This window comes from Ranitomeya imitator, chromosome 2, assembly GCF_032444005.1.
Source record: "Ranitomeya imitator isolate aRanImi1 chromosome 2, aRanImi1.pri, whole genome shotgun sequence".
Lineage (NCBI taxonomy): Eukaryota > Metazoa > Chordata > Amphibia > Anura > Dendrobatidae > Ranitomeya > Ranitomeya imitator.
The window spans coordinates 36,808,156-36,830,877 of NC_091283.1; the positions used below are offsets into that span (position 1 = coordinate 36,808,156).

The 22,722-nt window shown below is 45.8% G+C and overlaps 1 protein-coding gene across 2 annotated transcripts; it reads right to left on the minus strand.

The window, feature by feature from the left end:
• Window positions 1-6,657: 6,657 nt before the first annotated feature.
• Window positions 6,658-19,371, minus strand: LOC138661647 (uncharacterized). Of its 2 annotated transcripts, none has more exons than XM_069746482.1 (5): window positions 19,281-19,371; window positions 12,229-12,338; window positions 11,267-11,830; window positions 10,427-10,512; window positions 6,658-6,843 (listed from the first exon to the last, which is right to left on the minus strand). In XM_069746482.1, the coding sequence occupies exons 2-4, from the start codon at window positions 12,275-12,277 to the stop codon at window positions 10,451-10,453; spliced, it is 675 nt and encodes a 224-aa protein (XP_069602583.1). In that variant the 5' UTR covers window positions 12,278-12,338; window positions 19,281-19,371; the 3' UTR covers window positions 6,658-6,843; window positions 10,427-10,450. The 2 variants fall into 2 exon arrangements, with proteins under 2 accessions (XP_069602583.1, XP_069602585.1); XM_069746484.1 differs by having other exon boundaries at window positions 12,229-12,335; window positions 19,281-19,366.
• Window positions 19,372-22,722: the final 3,351 nt, after the last annotated feature.

Consider the following 22,722-nt stretch of genomic DNA (forward strand, 5'->3'; position numbering starts at 1 on the left):
GCTCGTTGGCTGCCTTGCTATTTAGCTCCACCTGAGTCTGTCTTCCTTGCTCCTTGTCAATGTTCCAGTGTTGGATCTGAGCTACTGCATCTTTCCTTGGGCCTGCTGCTCTGCTAGATAAGTGCTTCTAGTTTGTTTTCTGTTTTTTCTGTCCAGCTTGCTATTAACTTTTGCTGGAAGCTCTGAGAAGCAAAGGGGTGCACCGCCGTGCTGTTAGATCGGCACGGTGGGTCTTTTTGCCCCTTTGCGTGGTTTTCGTTTTAGGGTTTTTTGTAGACTGCATAGTTCTCTTTGCTATCCTCGCTCTGTCTAGAATATCGGGCCTCACTTTGCTGAATCTATTTCATTCCTACGTTTGTCTTTTCATCTTGCTAACAGTCATTATATGTGGGGGGCTGCCTATTCCTTTGGGGTATTTCTCTGAGGTAAGTCAGGCTTGTATTTCTATCTTCAGGCTAGTCAGCTCCTCAGGCAGTGCCGAGTTGCATAGGTAGTGATAGGCGCAATCCACTGCTGCTTATAGTTGTGTGAGGATAGATCAGGTACTGCAGTCTACAGAGATTCCACGTCTCAGAGCTCGTCCTATTGTTTTTGGTTATTGCCAGATCTCTGTATGTGCGCTGATTACTGCACGCTGTGTTGCCTGATTGCCAGCCATAACAGGGACCGCTGCAAGTCTTGCACCACCTGGACCAGCACCTCCTGATGGTTTGGGTCCCCTCTGGTATTGGCGCCCTGGACACACATCACCCCAGACGCGTAGCTCTCCTCTTTACTTCGGGACACTGTTTCTGCCAGGATTTGACGAAATGTAAGAGCCGGATCTGCCCGGACCCATTCTGACAGTGCTCGCCTCAAGGATGTGCTGTGAAGTCCCAGAATGACTGGAGTATCCGGTCTTTAGAGCCCATGCCGCCAAATCCATCCGCCTTCTTTCTCTGCACCTCTGCTAACTCTTCTTGCAGTGCTGTTGCATACTGAGAAATTCCTTCTTCCCTCTGCAGCCTAGAGAAAAATTTTGTGCGAAGGTGTCCAGCGCTAGCAGTCTCGCCATAGATCTCTTCCAGGAACTTCACTAGCTCCTTCAGGGTACTGCGGGTGAGTTCTGGTTGTAGGCAGACGTTTCTACGGGCTTCTCCTTCTAGGGCAGTTAAAGCAATGTCCGCTTCAAGGTCTGGACTGATGTTATAAATCTTCAGGGTGCTTTGCAGTTGGGGCACCCAGTCAGACAGTGGCATATTATTGCCGTCAAACTTTGGTAGCACACTAAATACGGTGCCCATAGGGAGTGTCCTTGCAGGGGTTCCACCAAAGACCACAGCATCTCCATTAACATTCCCGCCGTTGCTGTCTGCTGCCTACATCTTGGTGACAGTACCCTGCTCGCAGCACCACTTGAAGCGATGGCCGGGGGACCACCATGGTGCAGGAAGACTACCGTACACAAGATGAGGTGCAAACAGCAAAGGGTAGATTTATAGGAAGGCAAGGAATAAAGTGGATGTGGAAGATGCAAACAGGGGTATGCAATGGCAAAAGATAATTTACAAGAGTTATATTCTTTAGATTGTCCGTAAATAGCACGGTGCTCCAACTGTTACAGACTCCATATATGTCACACAAGTAAATGCAAACAATAAACAAAGGATAGTGCTACTCTACGTATAACCTCCCTAGCCTTTACTAAGCAGGCCTCACGACTGCCGTGTTCTGACTATTGAAGTCTACACTAGGCCCTGACAGGTGCACCAAACAGGAACAAACTCACGGTGATGTTGGGGACCCAGATCCAATCCCGGGGGGGGGGGGGGGTCCCAGCAGTCTAGTACGGTGGTGCGCACGGCTTTCTGCCAGCTCCGTGAAACGTGGTCTTCTCCTTGCTTCCGGGTGCTGGAGGTGCTCCTGGAAACTGTAAATCCTTTTCTCGGTATCTTCGTGGCTTCTCAAATTTACACAGGGCAGCCACTCGTGCTGCACCCGGAAAAGTCTGTCTGATTTCACAAGTCCACTCCGTTACAGGTTGTGGGTCCTCTCTTGCAGCTATCAGCACAAAGTTCTCTCTGCAGCAGCTTCAGTTCTCACACGCTGACCAGGCTCCACCCCCATCCTCTGCTCAGTTCCGTTCCCGTTCATTCACACAGTCTATGGCAGGGGAGAAGCAGAACATTCCTTCACACCAGACAAGGGTGTGCAGTCTCTTAAAGTGACAGCGTGTTCCTTACTTTCCATAACAGCACCACCCTCTTACAGATGCACCAGGTGACCTCTTAAAGGATGGTGGGAGTGGTCACCACCAGCATCAGCTGACCCAGATGCAATGCAATAACACCAGTGGCCACCAGGGGAGGGAAACTATATTAACCCCCGATGACCAGAAAGGAAAAAAGGTCTTGAACTGAGGGAATCCAGATCTGCCACAAATCCAAAAATGGATCGTGATATATATGTTGCATAACATTGGTGAATGAAGTTGTGGTGCTATTAGAGTCATATTTAATATTTTGCGTGACTTCCATGATCTTGAAGGACTGCATGCATGTGATTCAACAATAATTCATACAATTTGTTAATGAAGTAATCAGGAATAGCAAAGAATGCAGTCTTACATGCCTCCCAGAGTTCATCTAGATTCTTTGGTTTTGTCTTCCAAGCTTCCTCTTTCATCCTACCCCAAACATGCTCAATGATGTTCATGTCTGGTGATTGGGCTGGCCAGTCCTTGAGCACCTTGATCTTTTTTGCCTGGAGAAACTTTGTTGTAGAGATGGATGTATGAGATGGAGCACCATCCTGCTGCAGAATTTGACCCCTTTTATGATTTGGAATATAAGAGGTAGCTAATACTTCTTGATATTTTAGGCTATTGATATTGCCTTCCACCTTGCAAGTTTTTCGCACACCCCCAGGGCCGGCGTCAGCACCCAGCGTACCCGGGTAAGTGCCGGGGCCCTGACGAGACGGAGGGGGCCCATAATGGTAAGACACTGCTGCCGACACTAATGCGCATCATGCGCTCCTGGGGGGGCCCCGAAGCCGGACTTCATCCCTCCCTGCAGGGCCGCCATCAGGGCATTACAGCCCTTACTGGCGTATGGTGCCCTCCCGGTGAGCAGAGAGCGGGCCCCTCACTTCTGCTCTCCTGGTACAGCCGGCGTGCTGGAACACCGGGTATCAGCGCGGCTGCGCGCACTCATTCTCTGCTCCTTCCTCTCTGCATAGTGAGGACTGGAGCAGAGCGCTGGCAGTGCACGCGGCCGTGCAGTGAGTTGTGGTACATCGGACCTTTCGAGGTCTTGGCCCACATCAATAATGTCTCTTACAAGTTGAGGCTACCTGCCTCTCTCCGTATCCCCAATTCTTCCCACGTTTCTCTCCTGAAGCCAGTTGTTCTCAACCAGTTTCATGCCTTGACTGTTCATTCGCCTCAGCCTGTTTCCGCGGATGATGTTTTTGAAGTTAAGGACATTCTTGCCATGAAAAAGCTAAGAGGGAAGACTATGTTTTTGGTTGATAGGAAGGGCTTTAGTCCTGAGGAGAGATCCTGGGAGCCTCGGGAGAACATCCAGGCTCCCCGAATCTTAGCAAGATTTCTTTCCAGCCTTGAACGAGGGGGGCGTAAGTGGAGGGGTAATGTCACGTCGCCGCTCCCCGAGTCCCGGCCTACTTACCCATCCTCAGCGTCCCGGTGGGCTTCTGCAGCTGCTGTTTGTCGCCCGGCGTCTGCTCCTCTGCGCTCGCACCCAGCTCCAGTTCCATGCCGGGTGCGCACGTGCGCTGCGTTCAGCGCTGTACGTGCACAGCTCTATGTGTGGTTCTGGCCGCTCTTTCTGCCCGCTCTATTCTCCTGGAGGACCCCAACCCAGAAGTCCTGCGGCGTGCTCTGCTTATTAGGCAGCCTCTTCCTCCTGGCTTTGCCTGATGCTCATTTGTGTCCCACAAGTGATTCTGGCCCCACATCTTCCTGAGTTCCTCCCTGCCTACCTTGTTAGCCATGTTCTTCTTGCTGCTGTTACCTTTGTTCTAACCTTGGTCCTCTCCTTTGTTCTCTCCTAGTCCGTGCTCAACTGGCTGCATCTGCATGGTGTTAAGGCAATTCAGCGATTTCTTAGATTTACGAATTATGCCTGCCTGCCCGTGCTCTCTGTCTAGTCCGTGTTCCTGTGTCTTACCTGCCTACCCCTCTTCTCCGTCCAGTCCGTGTTCCTGTGTCTTCCCTGTTTCAGTCTCTCCGCCAGTCCTTACTGACTCCTATTTTTGACCCTCGTAGTCCGTCCTTGTATACCAGCTCCCATGGCGATTGTCTCCCTTGGGTATGCCCCTAACGCTCCCTGTATAAAGGGTGGTTCACCTGGTCAGCTCGCCCATGGGAGGTTCGTTGTCATGGTCCAGTGGATCCACTCTAAGGTTTCCTCAAGTCCTCACATGTACACAGTGACTGCAGCAGCAGAATAGTGAGTGCAGCTCTGGAGTATAATACTGGATATAACTCAGGATCCATAATATAATGTATGTACACAGTGACTGCACCAGCAGAAAAGTGAGTGCAGCTCTGGAGTATAATACAGGATATAACTCAGGATCAGTAATATAATGTACGCAGACAGTGACTGCATCAGCAGAATAGTGAGCACAGCTCTGGAGTATAATACAGGATGTAACTCAGGATCAGTAATGTAATGTATGTACACGGTGACTACACCAGCAGAATAGTGAGCATAGCTCTGGAGTATAACACAAGATGTAACTCAGGATCAGTAATGTATGTAAACGGTGACTGCACCAGCAGAATAGTGAGTGCAGCTCTGGAGTATAATACAGGGTGTAACTCATGATCAGTAATGTAATGTATGTACATAGTGACTGCACCAGCAGAATAGTGAGTGCAGCTCTGGGGTATAATACAGGATGTAACTCAGGATCAGTAATGTAATGTATGTACACAGTGACTGCACCAGCAGAATAGTGAGTGCAGCTCTGGAGTATAATACAGGATGTATCTCAGGATCAGTAATGTATGTACACAGTCACTGCACCAGCAGAATAGTGAGTGCAGCTCTGGAGTATAATACAGGATGTATCTCAGGATCAGTAATGTAATGTATGTACACAGTGATTGCACCAGCAGAATAGTGAGTGCAGCTCTGGAGTATAATACAGGATGTAACTCAGGATCAGTAATGTAATGTATGTACACAGTGACTGCACCAGCAGAATAGTGAGTGCAGCTCTGGGGTATAATACAGGATGTATCTCAGGATCAGTAATGTAATGTATGTATACAGTGACTGCACCAGCAGAATAGTGAGTGCAGCTCTGGAGTATAATACAGGATGCATCTCAGGATCAGTAATGTAATGTATGTACACAGTGATTGCACCAGCAGAATAGTGAGTACAGCTCTGGAGTATAATACAGGATGTATCTCAGGATCAGTAATGTAATGTATGTACACAGTGATTGCACCAGCAGAATAGTGAGTGCAGCTCTGGGGTATAATACAGGATGTAACTCAGGATCAGTAATGTAATGTACCGTGTTTCCCCGAAAGTAAGACAGTGTCTTACATTCTTTTACCACTCAAAAGTCCCACTACGTCTTACTTTCGGGGTATGTCTTACATTGGAAAAAAAAACGCTGCGTTTTTTTTTTCCAACGTACAGTTTACTACCATACTAGTGTTGAGCGATACCGTCCGATACTTGAAAGTATCGATATCGGATAGTATCGGCCGATACCCGAAAAATATCGGATATCGCCGATACCAATACAAGTCAATGGGACACAAGTATCGGAAGGTATCCCTGAATGGTTCCCAGGATCTGAAGGAGAGGAAACTCTCCTTCAGGCCCTGCGATCCATATTTAAGTGTAAAATAAAGAATTAAAATAAAAAATATTGCTATACTTACCCTCTGACGCGCCCTGGTACTAACCGGGAACCTTCCTTCCTTCGAATCAGCACTTCCAGGACCTGCGGTGACGTCGCGGCTTGTGATTGGTCGCGCGACCGCCCATGTGACCGCTCGCACGACCAATCAGAAGCCGCGACGTCACCGCGACGTCACCGCAGGTCCTGGAAGCGCTGATTCGAAGGAAGGAAGGTTCCCGGTTAGTACCAGGGCGCGTCAGAGGGTAAGTATAGCGATATTTTTTATTTTAATTCTTTATTTTACACTTAAATATGGATCACAGGGCCTGAAGGAGAGTTTCCTCTCCTTCAGACCCTGGGAACCATCGAGTTTCGGCCGACCCCGACACTACTCAGCACTACGGTATTTACTACGTCTTACTTTCGGGGTACGTCTTACATTAGCCGACCCCGCTAAAACCCTCACTACGTCTTACTTTCGGGGGTGTCTTACTATCGGGGAAACACGGTATGTACACAGTGATTGCACCAGCAGAATAGTGAGTAAAGCTCTGGGGTATGATGCAGGATGTAATTCACCTGACGGGATCATTGGATTCCAGCAGCCGGATCCCCAGCAATTATACATTTGTCATCGATCCTATGGATAGGTCATAAATGTTGTTTATAGGACAACAAACATCAGACAGGTGATATCGGTGCCAGATATATCTGAAGTAAGAGTATAAATTTCGGGATTTTTTTTGTATAATGTGATGATACCTGGACATAATAATCACTGAGCACATATATAGGAAAACCACATCTGACTTTATTAAACATATTTGCAAATATACACAGGTAGACAAATAAAAGTTTTCATCTTATACTGAAAATAGGTTATCACTTAATCCCCTAATCCTTTCCTGTTCACTTTTTTCAAATGCTTCACGGATCATAGGAGGGCGAGGAATCTGCTGGAAACCACAAGGAAATCTGCAGAGAGAGAAATACATTATTGTTAAAGAAAACAACAACTATTTTATAGACTGAACTACTGCCGATTCATGTGTAAAGGACCCTCATGTTAAAAAATACATATTCAGTGCATACGGAGTGCTACTGTATCAACCTATTATCTATCTATTTATTATCTATCTATTATCTATCTATTTATTATCTATCTATCTATTATCTATCTTTTATCTATCTATCATCTATCTATTATCTATCTATTATCTATCATCTATTATCTATTTACCGTATATACTCGAGTATAAGCTGAGGTTTTCAGCCCACTTTTTTGAGCTGAAAGTAACCCTCTCGGCTTATACTCGAGTCATTCCCAGGGGTCGGCAGGGGAGGGGGAGCGGGGGCTGTGTAATAATACTCACCTGCCGCGGTCCCTGCATGTCTTTTCCCCGACACCGGCAGCTTCTTCCTGTAGTGAGCGGTAACATGGTACCTCTCATTACAGTAATGAATATGGACCCCACTCCACTCCCATAGGGGTGGAGCCGCATATTCATTACTGTAATGAGTGGTACCATGTGACCGCTCACTACAGGAAGAAGCTGCCGGCGCCGAGGAACAGACGTACAGGGACCGTGCCAGGAGCAGGTGAGTATATCTCAATGCGCGATACTCACCTTTCCCGTTCCACCGTCGGCGCCGCTGCGTCTTCCGCGTCCTCTGCAGTGACGCTCAGGTCAGAGGGCGCGATGACAGGATTACTGCGTGCCGCCCTCTGCCTGAACGTCAGTACAGAAGACGGGAAAGACACAACGGCGGTCAGCGGTTGAATGGGAAAGCTGAGTATAGCAAGTGTCGGGGGCTGAGAGGTGATTATGTGATGGGGCCATGTGCAGCATTATATGGGGCAATTATCTGTGTGGGGCCATATGCAGCATTATATGGGACAAATATCTCTATGGAGCATCTTATGGGGCCTTGTGCAGCATTATATGGAGAAATATCTGTATGGAGCATATTATGGGGCCATGTGCAGCATTATATGGGGCAAATATCTGTATGGAGCATCTTATGGGGCCATGTGCAGCATTATATGGGGCAAATATGTGTATGGAGCATCTTATGGGGCCATGTGCAGCATTATATGGGGCAAATATCTGCATGGGGCCATATGCAGCATTATATGGGGCAAATATCTGTATGGGGCCATGTGCAGCATTATATGGGGCAAATATCTGTATGGAGCATCTTATGGGGCCATGTGCAGCATTATATGGGGCAAATATCTGTATGGGGCCATGTGCAGCATTATATGGGACAAATATCTGCATGGGGCCATGTGCAGCATTATATGGGGCAAATATCTATATGGGGCCATGTGCAGCATTATATGGGACAAATATCTGCATGGGGCCATGTGCAGCATTATATGGGGCAAATATCTGTATGGGGCCATGTGCAGCATTATATGGGGCAAATATCTGTATGGGGCCATGTGCAGCATAATATGGGGCAAATATCTGTATGGGGCCATGTGCAGCATTATATGGGGCAAATATCTGTATGGGGCCATGTGCAGCATTATATGGGGCAAATATCTGTATGGGGCCATGTGCAGCATAATATGGGGCAAATATCTCTATGGGGCCATGTGCAGCATTATATGGGGCAAATATCTGTATGGGGCCATGTGCAGCATTATATGGGGCAAATATATCTATGGATCATCTTATGGGGCCATGTGCAGCATTTGTGCAGCATTGTATGGGGCAAATGTCTCTATGGAGCATCTTATGAGGCCATAATCAACATTTGTGCAGCATTATATGGGGCAAATTTTAATATGGAGCATCTTATGGAGCCCATCATAAACTGTATGGAGCATTATATGGGGCTCCTGATTCAATATGGATATTCAAAAACACTTAACCTATGTTGTCTCAATTAATTTTACTTTTATTGGTATCTATTTTTATTTTTTAAATTTACCAGTAGCTGCTGCATTTTCCACCCTAGGCTTATACTCGAGTCATTAAGTTTTCCCAGTTTTTTGTGGCAAAATTAGGGGGGGGGGGTCGGCTTATACTCGAGTATATACGGTATCTATTTATCTATTATTTATCTATTATCTATCTATCTATCTTCTATCTGTAGGGGTATACCGGGACTGTGTGATATTCTACTCCCTCCCTCTATGTAAATGTTACCTTTAGGTAAAACTGTGTGTATATATATATATATATATATATATATATATATATATATATATATATATAATTATTTATTTATACTTATTTATTTATACTGTATAGGAAAAAAATTGGAACAGCATCAAGTGTTACCTTACAGATTATGCAAAGCTCTCCCAACCAGCAATCTAATGGTCTCCAATGATAGAATCAAAAAAAGGAAAACAGCACAAAAAAAATGAAAATAGGTGGACTTTAATGCCTGAATGGCGTGGCAACGTTTCGGATGTAATATCCTTTTTCAAGCCTGTGCTTGTGCTGCTTTCCTTTTTTTGATTCTATATATTGTATATATATGTTTTGCTAATACATAATGATGAGCATAGGGAAAGCGTAGTACCCTGATCGGCCCACTAGATGGGGCCCATGACACCATATTATAATAAGTGGTGTAGCTAGTTAACTGCAGGGTTAGCTGGGGGATTTAGGTAGAAACAGTCCCCTAGCTATAGCAGAGGGACTAGGGAGCCCAGACAGCACGGGTGGGCTTTGTGCCCGAGCTATCCAGCAGCCTCCTTATGTTTAAGGGAAGAACCCAGCCATCCAGCGTTCGGTGGACAGAAGTGCAGCTGAACCAGCACAGGGTAAAGCAGTGGTGAAGCAGAGGTAGCAGCGTATCCCCAGCAGTACGGGGACACAGGTCGCTCAATATGTGTCAGATCATCGCATGGCCTGACGCCCTCAGATCCGGTGCGGAACGGACAAGCGCAGAGAATCTGTACAGGGAGGACGTTGCGTTACCGCAAGAGGCGGTATGATCAGGGCTCATATTGAAGGACCAAGGAAAGAGTGCAGGGAAAGTGTGAGCTGTAAAGAACACTATGCAAATGCTGTGCCTGTTAAGGATGTGCTGTGCAAAGAAGAAAGTAAAGTTTTATGTTGCAACTGGACTGTGTCTCTGTTTGTACGCAAACGACCGGAGAGGACCTTAGGCAACGGAGAGAAGGCCCAGACGGTGCAAACAATAAAGAGGCAAGTACATTGACCATTGGATGTTACCTGCATGTAACGGGAGTCCAGTGTGCGCAAGACCTGCTAATCTCAGCCACGACTACGGCCCTGGCCTTCCCTCACATATCTATCCATCTATCTATCTATCTATCTATCTATCTATCTATCTATCTATCTATCTATCTATCTATCTATCTATCTATCTATCATTAGTGGATTAGTGGATAACCTTTTTGATAAGTTTTTTCTAACCTAGGAACTTACACTAAAGAGAGAATAGCTGTAATAAAATAAGGCCCCAAAATTAAAAATAGAGAAACTTTCTCAAAATGTTTCTACTGGTCTCAGCATTGAGTCTTTAGGCTTATTTGGGTATTTTAGACTTTTTGATTTTTTTTAGAACTTACTTGTTGCCATCAGTCACTCCTGCATCACTTAAGAAGTAAAACTGGAAGCAGAGCCAGGACTATGAGAGCGCTCAAAGGACCACAGCCTGGAAGGAAATATAAACATTACTCCTTACAATCTAAGTTACCCCCCGGATTCAGTCCCTCAGCAGAGATGTCGCAATTTTCTCTACATGGTAGGCTTGTACTCCATTTTGTTTTTTGGGTGGAGCCTACCCCATTTTAACATTTCCATGTCTGGTATTACTGCTAACTGGAGCCCAGTCCTATATAAGTGAATGGGACTGAGCTGTAGTATCATACACAGCCAATAGGAAATGTATGGAGCTGTCCTTGATAAGCAATAAGAGGATGTGAAGCCTACTGGATTTCAGATTCTGATTACTCTAAGGATAATCCATCCATACTGTGATCCAGGAAAAACCCTTTAAAGGGGTTGTTTGGGAATTTTATATTGATGGCCTATCCTTGGGAATCCAACACCTGGCACCTCTAAATGACCAATGGTTACGATGTCCCATGGTGGCCGGACAAACACAGCTCCGTACAATGTGTAGTAGCTGATCTGCTGTACCAATGAACGGCTACTACACGGCGCTGTTCCAGCTTCGTACCCCTGTGTTCTTCTGACCATCATGGGACTTGCTGACCACCAATCGCTGATGGTGCCTGGTGTTGTATCCCCCTTATAGGCCATCATTATTATAGTCCTCGACAGCCTGCTTAGGTACTACAAGTAATATACCGTAATCATTTGTTCTTCTTCCTTTATTACATACATACTCTATACAGTCATATTTTGTATGATTTATTTGTATATTTGTTTTACTAAGTACTCACGCAGGGCGGATTGTCCATTTCCTTGTCCATTTCCTTGTCCATTTCCTTGTCCATTTCCTTGTCCATTATCGTCTGGTTTTGTGTCTGTAACAGTTGTCCGATATATACCGTTATATCGAAATAACGTTGGAGAGACTTTCCCTGAGCTGAATGAGCCCGTTGTGGTAGTGGCTCTATTATAGTTAATATTTAGAATGACTGTGATTTGACCACTGCCACCACTTCCGCTGGTAATTTTCTGGGGTTTGACAGTGACTTTTGCATCAACAATGATGTCAAATTGATGCGATTCACTAATGGACAACCTGGAAAAGGTAAAAGCAGGAACATTATTTCCAGCTGGGGTGAAAGACAAAGACAGATCGGCTTTTGGCTCTTGGATTGCGTTGCAGCTTGGATCGGCGGAATTCATGCACAGGGTTTGGTTCTTCCCTAATACAATGGTGCACGTTATAGAAGGGCCTGACAAAGATGTAGGAGATGACACAATCTCTGTGTCTCCGATGTGGGTTGACGGGACAGAAACCAAAATTTCTAGATTGTTCTCGACCCGTTGGGCTCCAACTGCAATAGAAATAGCAATAATTAAAGTTGAGAAAGAAGAATTCCATAAAGCAGATTTCACCTGAAGAACCTCAATCACATGACATTAGGGCTACATCAATAATGGTCCTCCATGTGGAAGTAAGTAGAAACTGGTTAATGCTGGGATTGGAATTTTCTCCGATCCCGGAAGCTGTGGTTCTCCTGCCAATAATCGTCAAGGTACTATAACCTAAGACCCTTGATGTACCATTACTTCAAAGTGTAAGGAAGGTTGTACATATCATTAAAGGGGTCCTCTTTAATGATAAAAAAGATACCTCCATGGTCAACTGTTCTCCAGGAGTGGAGTAGTTGTTGGACTTTCTCTACCTCATTTATAGCTTTTTGTCTTATCATCCGTGTCATTGTTCTCTTACCAAGTGCACAGAGAGTAAGGAAAATCAGGGTTGTCTTTGCATATTCCATTTTTAGCCTTCGTCAGAGTTGATCCGGTGACCTGGTCCAAAATTTCTCAAAGCGGGATCTACTGATATAAAAGGAGAAGCCAGCAGACTATTTACATTTATGTTACTTAGTAAAGAGAATTTGGATCATTTATAGAAATAATATCCTACGCAAACTATTCTGCTATTGCCTTTTTCATTTTCTAAGGGGGTTTCCAAGAAAAGAAAATCATTTCTCCTTTATTTTCTTTAGAGAAAGAGCACCACAGCTGTCCATAGGCTGAGTGTCAATACTGGGAATTAATCGAATTGTCCAGATTAAGTGGTGCAGTTCACGAGAAGTCTTGGAGACGGGAGTGGGAGGTTTGGATCATTGAGGATGTCAGTGGTAGGTCATTAGCGGAATGGAGGTCACGAGTAGGGTGATAGACAGAGGTCTAAGGAAGGGGAAAGGGTGGTGCAGAACTGTGGAGAACTTTGTGGGTGAGAGTGATATGTTTATATTGGACCCTGTTGAGGATGGGTAACTGCAGCGACCCAGGGTCCTGGTCGTTGCAGTAATATCATTCTCCTCTAAGGGGGAGTGATGTTACGTCTGAAGGTAATAAAGGAGATCACTTTACCAGGTATCACAAACCATTCAACACACTTCACCCTCCAGTCCACCAGGGGGAGCTATGCTCCTATTTAGTAGGGCACTCTTCATAATTAGGTAAAACTGGTGGTCTGGATAGGAAGTTAGTCAGAAGCTGACTGGGCTTCACCCAGGCAACACCTGTCAGGCAGCCAGAGGAAAGGAGGAACATCTAGCAGCTGCAGACAGGAGGGTCCCTGACAGGGGTGGGAGCCTGTCGGAGGCCTAGACAGAAGGCCACAGAGCTGCGTCGGCCCGGCGTGCGGCAGAATCCTAAGGAAGGACACGAAAGAGAATTATATTGTAGAGGGTGAAAAACGAAGTCATAGCAAAAGGAGAGGAAAACCAGAAGGAGTTCTGCCCTGCAAAAGGCTGCCTGCTTTCTGAGGCGCAGAATCCGGTAGCCGGAACACCGAGGGAGTGATTGTCTCCATGCCTTGCTCCAAAGATCGGCAGGACAGTTAATTGCACATTGCTGATCCGCACCTATACCCAGGAGGCACGGTGGCAACTTGTGGGGGCTGGGACGTGCTAGAGTCCCTGTAAAAAGCCTCAGGCCATCAGTCATACGGACTGTTCCTATCCATCTGGGGGACAGAGAGTAAGACATAACATCTAGAACATCTACAACAGTTGTGAGGACCTTATGAGAGGCTCAGCAGTAAGGTGCTACAACACCCAGGCGCTAGAGGAAGGCTACTGATTTCCACCTGAATAAGGGGACTCTGGATTTGCCTTCAGATCGGCCGGACTCTGCCTGCCCTGTGATCTGGTGCTCTGGACTGTGGACGCTGAAGCCTTCAGTAAAGGTAAAGAGACTGCACCTTGTGTCCTCGTTCTTCAATGTGCCTCACACCATCCACCATCTACACTCTGGGAAGCCCTGGGGACATACTTCGCCTGTTGGAAGGTATACCAACCACCTGCCATAACATCACCCCAGCGGATCCCTAAGCAGCGTCAGTCACCCTGACCGAATACCACAGGTGGCGTCACGAACATTATCCCTTTAAAGACCTTTCCCCCATTTCATCAACGGACCTCCCGAGGGCCACGGACCGGGTCAGCCACCGTGACATCCCACTTGAGAACCAAAGGAGCCGGTACCGAGTACCCCACTGCCCTACGGGGGCGATCCATAACCAATGCTAAAACTGGCACAGGGCAGAGGCATCGGTATAGTGGCTGGAGAAAAATATGATCCTGGCTGCTTCATTCAGGACAGATTGGAGAGTGGCGAGATTAGTAAGGGGAAGACTGGTTAATAGAGAGTTGCAGGATAAAGACTCTATATGTTTTTGCAGAAATTTTCAAGTGATTTTGCCTCAAATTCTAAAGCTACCATTGTCGGGACCAAGCAGAAGCTAGCAGACTTTCTCCTCAGCGCTGCAGAACTGTGATTGTGACACCGGTGTTCAACCATGTTAGGGTATAGAGCAGGTTTCTCTAGTTAGGGCGCTGTAACAGCACGGCCCGATTATCGGGAGATGGGTAAGAATTTAAGAAAATAGTCTGTAGAAATTGTATATACAGTTTGTATTAAACTTTGTATTGCTGGAGCGCAGCTTGTGTGACACGCTACAGCTACCTCTCCTTGTATCTAAGATTGCTGTTATCACTACAAGAACCATTAGTCTTATTTTCTAGCATATGATCTTCCGTCTATTAATAAAGCCGGTGTATTGTTCCTGTCTTCTCTTCTACTGTACCGTATTCCAGTCCTGCCCGGAGGTGTCGTTCAGTCACCGATTCACAACCATACTTATTCCTAACTCTCTGAATTAACATTTTCTCTGTCCTCATAAAAGTGTGGTTAGGCTACTTTCACACTAGCGTTTTTTACAATACGTCACAATGCGTTGTTTATGGGAAAAAACACATCCTGCAAAGTTGTCTGCAGGATGCGTTTTTGCCCCATAGACTAACATTAGCGACGCATTGCGACGCATTGACACACGTCGCAACCGTCGTGCGACGGTTGCGCCGTGTTGTGGCGGACCGCCGGGAGCAAAAACCGTTTCATGTAACGTTTTTTGCTGCCGATGGTCCGCCATTTCCGATTGCGCATGTGCGGCCGGAACTCCGCCCCCACCTCCCCGCACCTCACAATGGGGCAGCAGATGCGCTGGAAAAATGCATCCGCTGCCCCCGTTGTGCGGCACTTTCGCTGCTTGCGTCAGTGCGCCGCAACGTCGCATAGCGACGTGCGGTGCACAACGCAAGTGTGAAAGTAGCCTTAGTTTGTCTGAACAGGTCACTAAACAACCGCTGATCGATTTGCATGTCACCGATCGTTTAACGGTGGCGGTCGACCCCTCTAAATGGACCGTTGAAGGACTGTGTCTGTTGTTCTGCATGATTGTATTAGAGCCCATTTTATGTGGGAACCCGCTGAGCCTTGTACCTCTCTGTGGGAAATATAGAATTTATGGGTTCTAGAGTGTCAACCACCGCACATGGCATGAGACAGCCGGGTCGCCCTACTACCCTGCGCTTCATGGAGGGGATTCCTTAAATATCTGCAGCATTTCCAGAAGATGTTTGGAGTAAAGTTTAGTGCAGTGTCAGTGATTGCTCGGTTGCTCCCTTCCTCGAAGAACCAGCAATGGTGATGGACCCGAAAATAACGGAGAAGTGGTGCTGTGTGGTGTCATATGTAAGGCTCAGACACAATGGCACAAATGAGAGGTTGGATACCCGGCACAGCAGACGGTATGACAAAGGATAGGATTAGATACACCACTTAGCCGACTGTGTCACATATGAAGGATTAGATACACAAATAAGGAGAAATTTAAATATTAGATACCCCACTCTGTATCAGATATATTAGGATTAGATACATGGCTCAGCAGATAGTATCACACATGATAGGTTTAGATACACAGTTCAACGAACATAATCTTGTGTGATAGAATTAGATGCATTGCAAGTTAGACAGTATCATACACTATTGGCTTAGGTACAGAGCTCAGCAGGCAGTATCACATATGACAGGATTAGAAACACAGCTCAGCAAACAGCATCACGTATGGTAAGATTAAATAATTCATCTGCAGACAGTATCACATATGATAGTTTGCTGAGCCATGTATCTAATCGTTTCATATGTGTTACTGTCTGATGAGCTGTGTACCTAAACCTATTATGTATGATACCATCTAACGTACAATGTCTATAATGATATCATATGTGATACTGCCGCCTAAATTGTGTTTCTAATCATTTTACCTATGATACAAGATGCTGAGCTGCAGTATCTAATCCAATAGTACAGTATGTGATACTGTCTGTTGAGCTTTGCCTATCTTGCGTGATACTGTTAGCTACACTGTGTATTTAATCCTGTCATCTGTGATATAGGCTGCTGAGCTGCTGTATCTAATCCTGTTTTATTCAGCCTAGATTAGATACAGAGGTTCAGCAGCCTGCATTTCAGATGATAGGATTAGATACAACACTCAGCAGACAGTATCAGACATTATATGATTAGATACATCAGCTCAACAGACAGGAATAGATACACAGCTCAGAAAAGAGTATCACACCTGATAGGCTTAGATACACAGCATAGAAGACTTTACAAAATTCGGACAAGACAAGAACAATGAAGGACACAGGTTAGAAGTCCAAGAGTCCACACTAATAGAATAAAGTCCCACCAGAGGAATCAAGTTCTTAGGGCAGATCAGCCATATAGTGAAATGTGTTTATGTCCAAAAAGACAGCTAGTCAAATAAGTAAACAAAAGATTGGTCCTCACCCGTAGTGGTCATAGTGTGGAAGCGGACTACAAGCCCCTACGCGCGTTTCTCATAGGCTTCTTCTTGTTACCCATGAGATGGTTATATGTATTTAAATGTAATGTTGCTGTTTTACTATATTATGTGATATTGTTATTTAATAAATACTATTTTACAGATTTATAGACAGTAGCTTTGACTCCAATTGTCCCAATTTTGTAATCCATTGAGGAGTTTCTGTCAACTTTTGCAGACTCTGTACAACGTTTGTGTTGCTCTGATCTATATAATTATACAGCATAGAAGAAAGTATCACACCTGATAGGATTAGATACACAGCTTAGAAGACAGTACCACACCTGATAGGCTTAGATACACAGAATAGAAGACAGTATCACACCTGATAGGCTTAGATACACAGGATAGAAGACAGTATCACACCTGATAGGCTAAGATACACAGAATAGAAGACCGTATCACACCTGATAGGCTTAGATACACAGCATAGAAGATAGTATCACACACAATAGGCTTAGATACACAGCTTAGAAGACAGTACCACACCTGATAGGCTTAGATACACAGCTTAGAAGACAGTACCACAAATGATAGGCTTAGATAGTAACATAGTTAGTAACATAGTTAGTAAGGCCGAAAAAAGACATTTGTCCATCCAGTTCAGCCTATATTCCATCATAATAAATCCCCAGATTTACGTCCTTCTACAGAACCTAATAATTGTATGATACAATATTGTTCTGCTCCAGGAAGACATCCAGGCCTCTCTTGAACCCCTCGACTGAGTTCGCCATCACCACCTCCTCAGGCAAGCAATTCCAGATTCTCACTGCCCTAACAGTAAAGAATCCTCTTCTATGTTGGTGGAAAAACCTTCTATCCTCCAGACGCAGAGAATGCCCCCTTGTGCCCGTCACCTTCCTTGGTATAAACAGATCCTCAGCGAGATATTTGTATTGTCCCCTTATATACTTATACATGGTTATTAGATCGCCCCTCAGTCGTCTTTTTTCTAGACTAAATAATCCTAATTTCGCTAATCTATCTGGGTATTGTAGTTCTCCCATCCCCTTTATTAATTTTGTTGCCCTCCTTTATACTCTCTCTAGTTCCATTATATCCTTCCTGAGCACCGGTGCCCAAAACTGGACACAGTACTCCATGTGCGGTCTAACTAGGGATTTGTACAGAGGCAGTATAATGCTCTCATCATGTGTATCCAGACCTCTTTTAATGCACCCCATGATCCTGTTTGCCTCGGCAGCTGCTGCCTGGCACTGGCTGCTCCAGGTAAGTTTATCATTAACTAGGATCCCCAAGTCCTTCTCCCTGTCAGATTTACCCAGTGGTTTCCCATTCAGTGTGTAATGGTGACATTGATTCCTTCTTCCCATGTGTATAACCTTACATTTATCATTGTTAAACCTCATCTGCCACCTTTCAGCCCAAGTTTCCAACTTATCCAGATCCATCTGTAGCAGAATACTATCTTCTCTTGTATTAACTGCTTTACATAGTTTTGTATCATCTGCAAATATCGATATTTTACTGTGTAAACCTTCTACCAGATCATTAATGAATATGTTGAAGAGAACAGGTCCCAATACTGACCCCTGCGGTACCCCACTGGTCACAGCGACCCAGTTAGAGACTATACCATTTATAACCACCCTCTGCTTTCTATCACTAAGCCAGTTACTAACCCATTTACACACAATTTCCCCCAGACCAAGCATTCTCATTTTGTGTACCAACCTCTTGTGCGGCACGGTATCAAACGCTTTGGAAAAATCGAGATATACCACGTCCAATGACGTGGTATAGAAGACACAGCATAGAAGACAATATCACACCTGATTGGCTTAGATACAAAGCATAGAAGACAGTATCACATCTGATAGGCTTAGATACACATGTTAGAAGGCAGTATAACACTTGATAGGCTTAGATACACAGCTTAGAAGACAGTGCCACACTTTGTAGACTTAGATACACAGCTTAGAAGACAGTACCACACCTGATAGGCTTAGATACACAGCTTAGAAGACAGTACCGCAAATGATAGGCTTAGATACACAGCATAGAAGACAGTATCACATCTGATAGGCTTAGATACACTAGATTAGCCCATTATTCTATAGTATATTGCATAATATTTACATCTGGAGAAGTTACTAGAATAATCCCACACAGCAGAAGAGAATAATTCTGCACATATAGAGGTTTGGCTCCTAAGAGATCAGGTATGATTAGATAAATCAGTCATACCTATGTATCATTTATTAACATATTGTCATGTTATTTTAGGAATAGCTATCTTAGCGATTGTCTTTTCGATGTCCCTTTAATGCTGTTGCCCTGGCGGCTCTCCTTACTATAATCTGTGGGACTTATGGAAACAGCCCACAAATCAGTCCTGTATAATATCACCTATGGATGTACGCGACCCTCTGTCTTAGGAACGTCCCTTTAAAAGGGCTTACATGCCTAAACTTAAGTAATCAAATGTTGGATTAATCCTGACAAAGGCAAGAAATAGAGAAAAGTATCACAAATGCTACACTGTGAAAAAACTGTGAAAATAATGACTGGCGTCTATGAAATACACAGAGACTGTTACATGATGTTACCTTGATGTCTGGAGGTGATAATGACTTCTCGGCTTATGGTCCTTCCTTTTAAACCTGGTGCTGAGTCCTTCCTCCTTACTGTGGATTCGTCCTTAGTGTCCGCCCCTCCCCACAGTGATTATTGATCAAGATAGGATGTTGTGAGACATTATATCAAAAACACAAGAACCTTGAGCAACTACAGTAAGTAAAAAATCATCACAAGATGGATATTTCCTCATTTCCTTAGTCGTCAAAATGTTCTGAATCGAGGCATGCACACATTGAGTATTTGGGTGAAGAAATTTCTTGGCTGGAAAAACGCACCACCAAAAACGTGTGTTTTCAAGCATTTTGGACAACAATGATTGCCATAGAGATTGACAATAGATAGATATAGACAGACATATAGAAAAAGAATTGCACAACCCCTGAACTATTATAAAACTGCCCCCTGTGGAGCTTATCGGATACGTTTTTATGATTAAATAAGTAAATAAATATACTGACGTGGGGCCCCCCCCATTTTTTGTAACCAGCAAAGGTTCAGCAGACAGCTGAGAGCTGATATTCTCAGGCTGGGAAGGTCCCTGAATATTGGGTCCTTCCCAGCCTTAAAATACAAGCCCTCAACCGCTCAAGAAGTGGAGCATCACATGAGATGTCCAAGTAACGCACCTTGCAATGTCCAAACATCCAGTCACTCAATGTCCACCAAGCCAGCCCCTCGTAATATCCACACAGCCAGCCCGTCGTAATGTTTCCACAGCCTGTCCCTCTTTATGTTTGCACAGCCAGTTCCTCTTAATGTCCCCTCATCCAGCCCCCATAATGTCCACACAGCCATCCTCTTTTTATGTTCCTAAATACAGACACTCATAATGTCCCCACAGCCAGCCCCCCATGTCTCACATCCAGCTCTTCACTGTTCCCACATCCAGCTCCTAAATGTACTCACATCAGCACCTCATAATATCCCTATATCCAGTCCCTCAATGTCCACACAGCCACCTCCTCCGAATGTCCCCACATCCAGCCTCCCATAATGTCCCCACATCCAGCCCCACAACGTCCCCACATCCAGCCTCCATTAATGTCCCCACATCCAGCCCCACAATGTCCTCACATCCAGCCTCTCATAATATCCCAACATTCAGCTCCTCACTGTCCTCACATCCACACCCTCATAATGCCCACACATCCAGTCCCTCAATGTCCACGCAGCCACCTCTTCCATATTGTACCCACATCCAGACCCTCATAATGTCCCCAAATGACAGCCTCCCATAATGTCCCCACAGCCAGCCCTCCATAATGTCCCACATCCAGCTCTTCACTGTTCCCACATCCAGCTCCTAAATGTACCCACATCCAGCACCTCATAATATCCCTATATCCAGTCCCTCAATGTCCACACAGCCACCTCCTCCATATTGTGCCCACAACTAGCCCCTCAGAATGTCCCCACATCCAGCCACCCATAATGTCCCCACTTCCAACCCCACAATGTCCTCACATCCAGCCCCACAACGTCCCCACATCCCTCCTCTCATAATGTCCCCACATCCAGCACCACTACGTCCTCACATCCAGCCTCTCATAATATCCCAACATTCAGCTCCTCACTGTCCTCACATCAAGTCTCTAAATGTACCCACGTCCACACCCTCATAATGCCCACACATCCAGCCTCTCATAATGTCCCCACATCCAGCCTCCCATAATGTCCCCACTCCCAGCCTCCCATAATGTCCCCACATCCAGCCTCCATTAACGTCCCCACATCCAGCCTCTCATAATGTCCCAACATTCAGCTCCTCACTGTCCTCACATCAAGTCTCTAAATGTACCCACATCCACACCCTCATAATGCCCCCACATCCAGCCCCTCAATGTCCATGCAGCCACCTCTTCCATATTGTACCCACATCCAGACCCTCATAATGTCCCCACATCCAGCCTCTCATAATGTCCCCAAATGACAGCCTCCCATAATGTCCCCACATCCAGCCCCACAACGTCCTCACATCCAGCCTCCCATAATGTCCCCACATCCAGCCCCACAACGTCCTCACATCCAGCCTCCCGTAATGTCCCCACATCCAGCCCCACAACGTCCCCACATACAGCCTCTCATAATGTCCCCACATCCAGCCCCACAACATCCCCACATCCAGCCTCCCATAATGTCCCCACATCCAGCCCCACAACGTCCTCACATCCAGCCTCGCATAATGTCCCCACATCCAGGCCCACAACGTCCCCACATACAGCCTCTCATAATGTCCCCACATCCAGCCCCACAACATCCCCACATCCAGCCTCCCATAATGTCCCCACATCCAGGCCCACAACGTCCCCACATACAGCCTCTCATAATGTCCCCACATCCAGCCCCACAACATCCCCACATCCAGCCTCCCATAATGTCCCCACATCCAGCCCCACAACGTCCTCACATCCAGCCTCCCATAATGTCCCCACATCCAGCCCCACAACGTCCTCACATCCAGCCTCATATAATGTCCCCACATCCAGCCTCACAACGTCCTCACATCCAGCCTCCCATAATGTCCCCACATCCAGCCCCACAACGTCCCCACATACAGCCTCTCATAATGTCCCATTCAGGTCCTCACTGTCCTCAAATCCAGTCTCTAAATATACCCACCTCCAGACCCTCATAATGCCCCCACATCCAGTCCCTCAATGCCCACACAGCCACCTCTTCCATATTGTCACCACATCAATCCCCTCAATGTCCCTACAGTCAGCCCCTCCATTTATTGGCAAAGTAAATTAAGAAAAATAAAAAAGGTTGTACTCACCTAATCCAGACTCCCCATCCAGTGCAGCCTCCGCCTTGTGCTCTTTCTGGTAAGCAGTAGGCGCTAGATGGCGCGATGACGTCACTGTATTATGCCATCTGACGTCCCATGTTCCCGGTGGAGCAGGGACCTGATTTACAGCTCCTCTGCTCCTGACATGGGTGGCGTCATTATCAATTTTATTCACATCTGACAGATGCGAATACAGATGAGTGAGGGAGTGAGAAACTGGTGGGGCGCAGACAGAGACGGGTGACTGACACTGCTCACCTGAGTGCCCGCACCCTAGCCGTCACTGTGCTGAATGCCTGCGGCCGGAAGAAAGTGCTGGGCAGCCGCTGGCATTCAGAAGTGTCATTTTTTTTTTTCAAAGTGTGCCCTCATTGGGTAGGCAGGAAGTAGCTTCCTAGGCAGGTGCCTACCCCTTGTCCCTGCCCTGGTTTGTGGGAAGCGCTGGACTATGGCGGACCTCTGTGGGAACTTTTTTTCGAATAAAGTGTTGAACCAGGGATAGTATCAGGTTCGGTTCGTTTTGGATGTCTCCATTCTTTATGAACTATTTTTATGCCTTAATTGTCAATAAAGATTTAATATTTCTAATCATTTAGTTTGAGAGGATCCTTTGTTCTATTTAG

Excerpts from the sequence above, each read along its gene's own strand:
- LOC138661647 (XM_069746482.1), bottom strand. The coding sequence starts at position 12,277 with ATGGAATATGCAAAGACAACCCTGATTTTCCTTACTCTCTGTGCACTT. Across the intron at positions 11,831-12,228 it reads CCTTACTCTCTGTGCACTTG|TTGGAGCCCAACGGGTCGAG; the intron begins GTAAGAGAACAA and ends TTTCTATTGCAG. Across the intron at positions 10,513-11,266 it reads AAATGGACAATCCGCCCTGC|GCTGTGGTCCTTTGAGCGCT; the intron begins GTGAGTACTTAG and ends ATTTCCTTCCAG.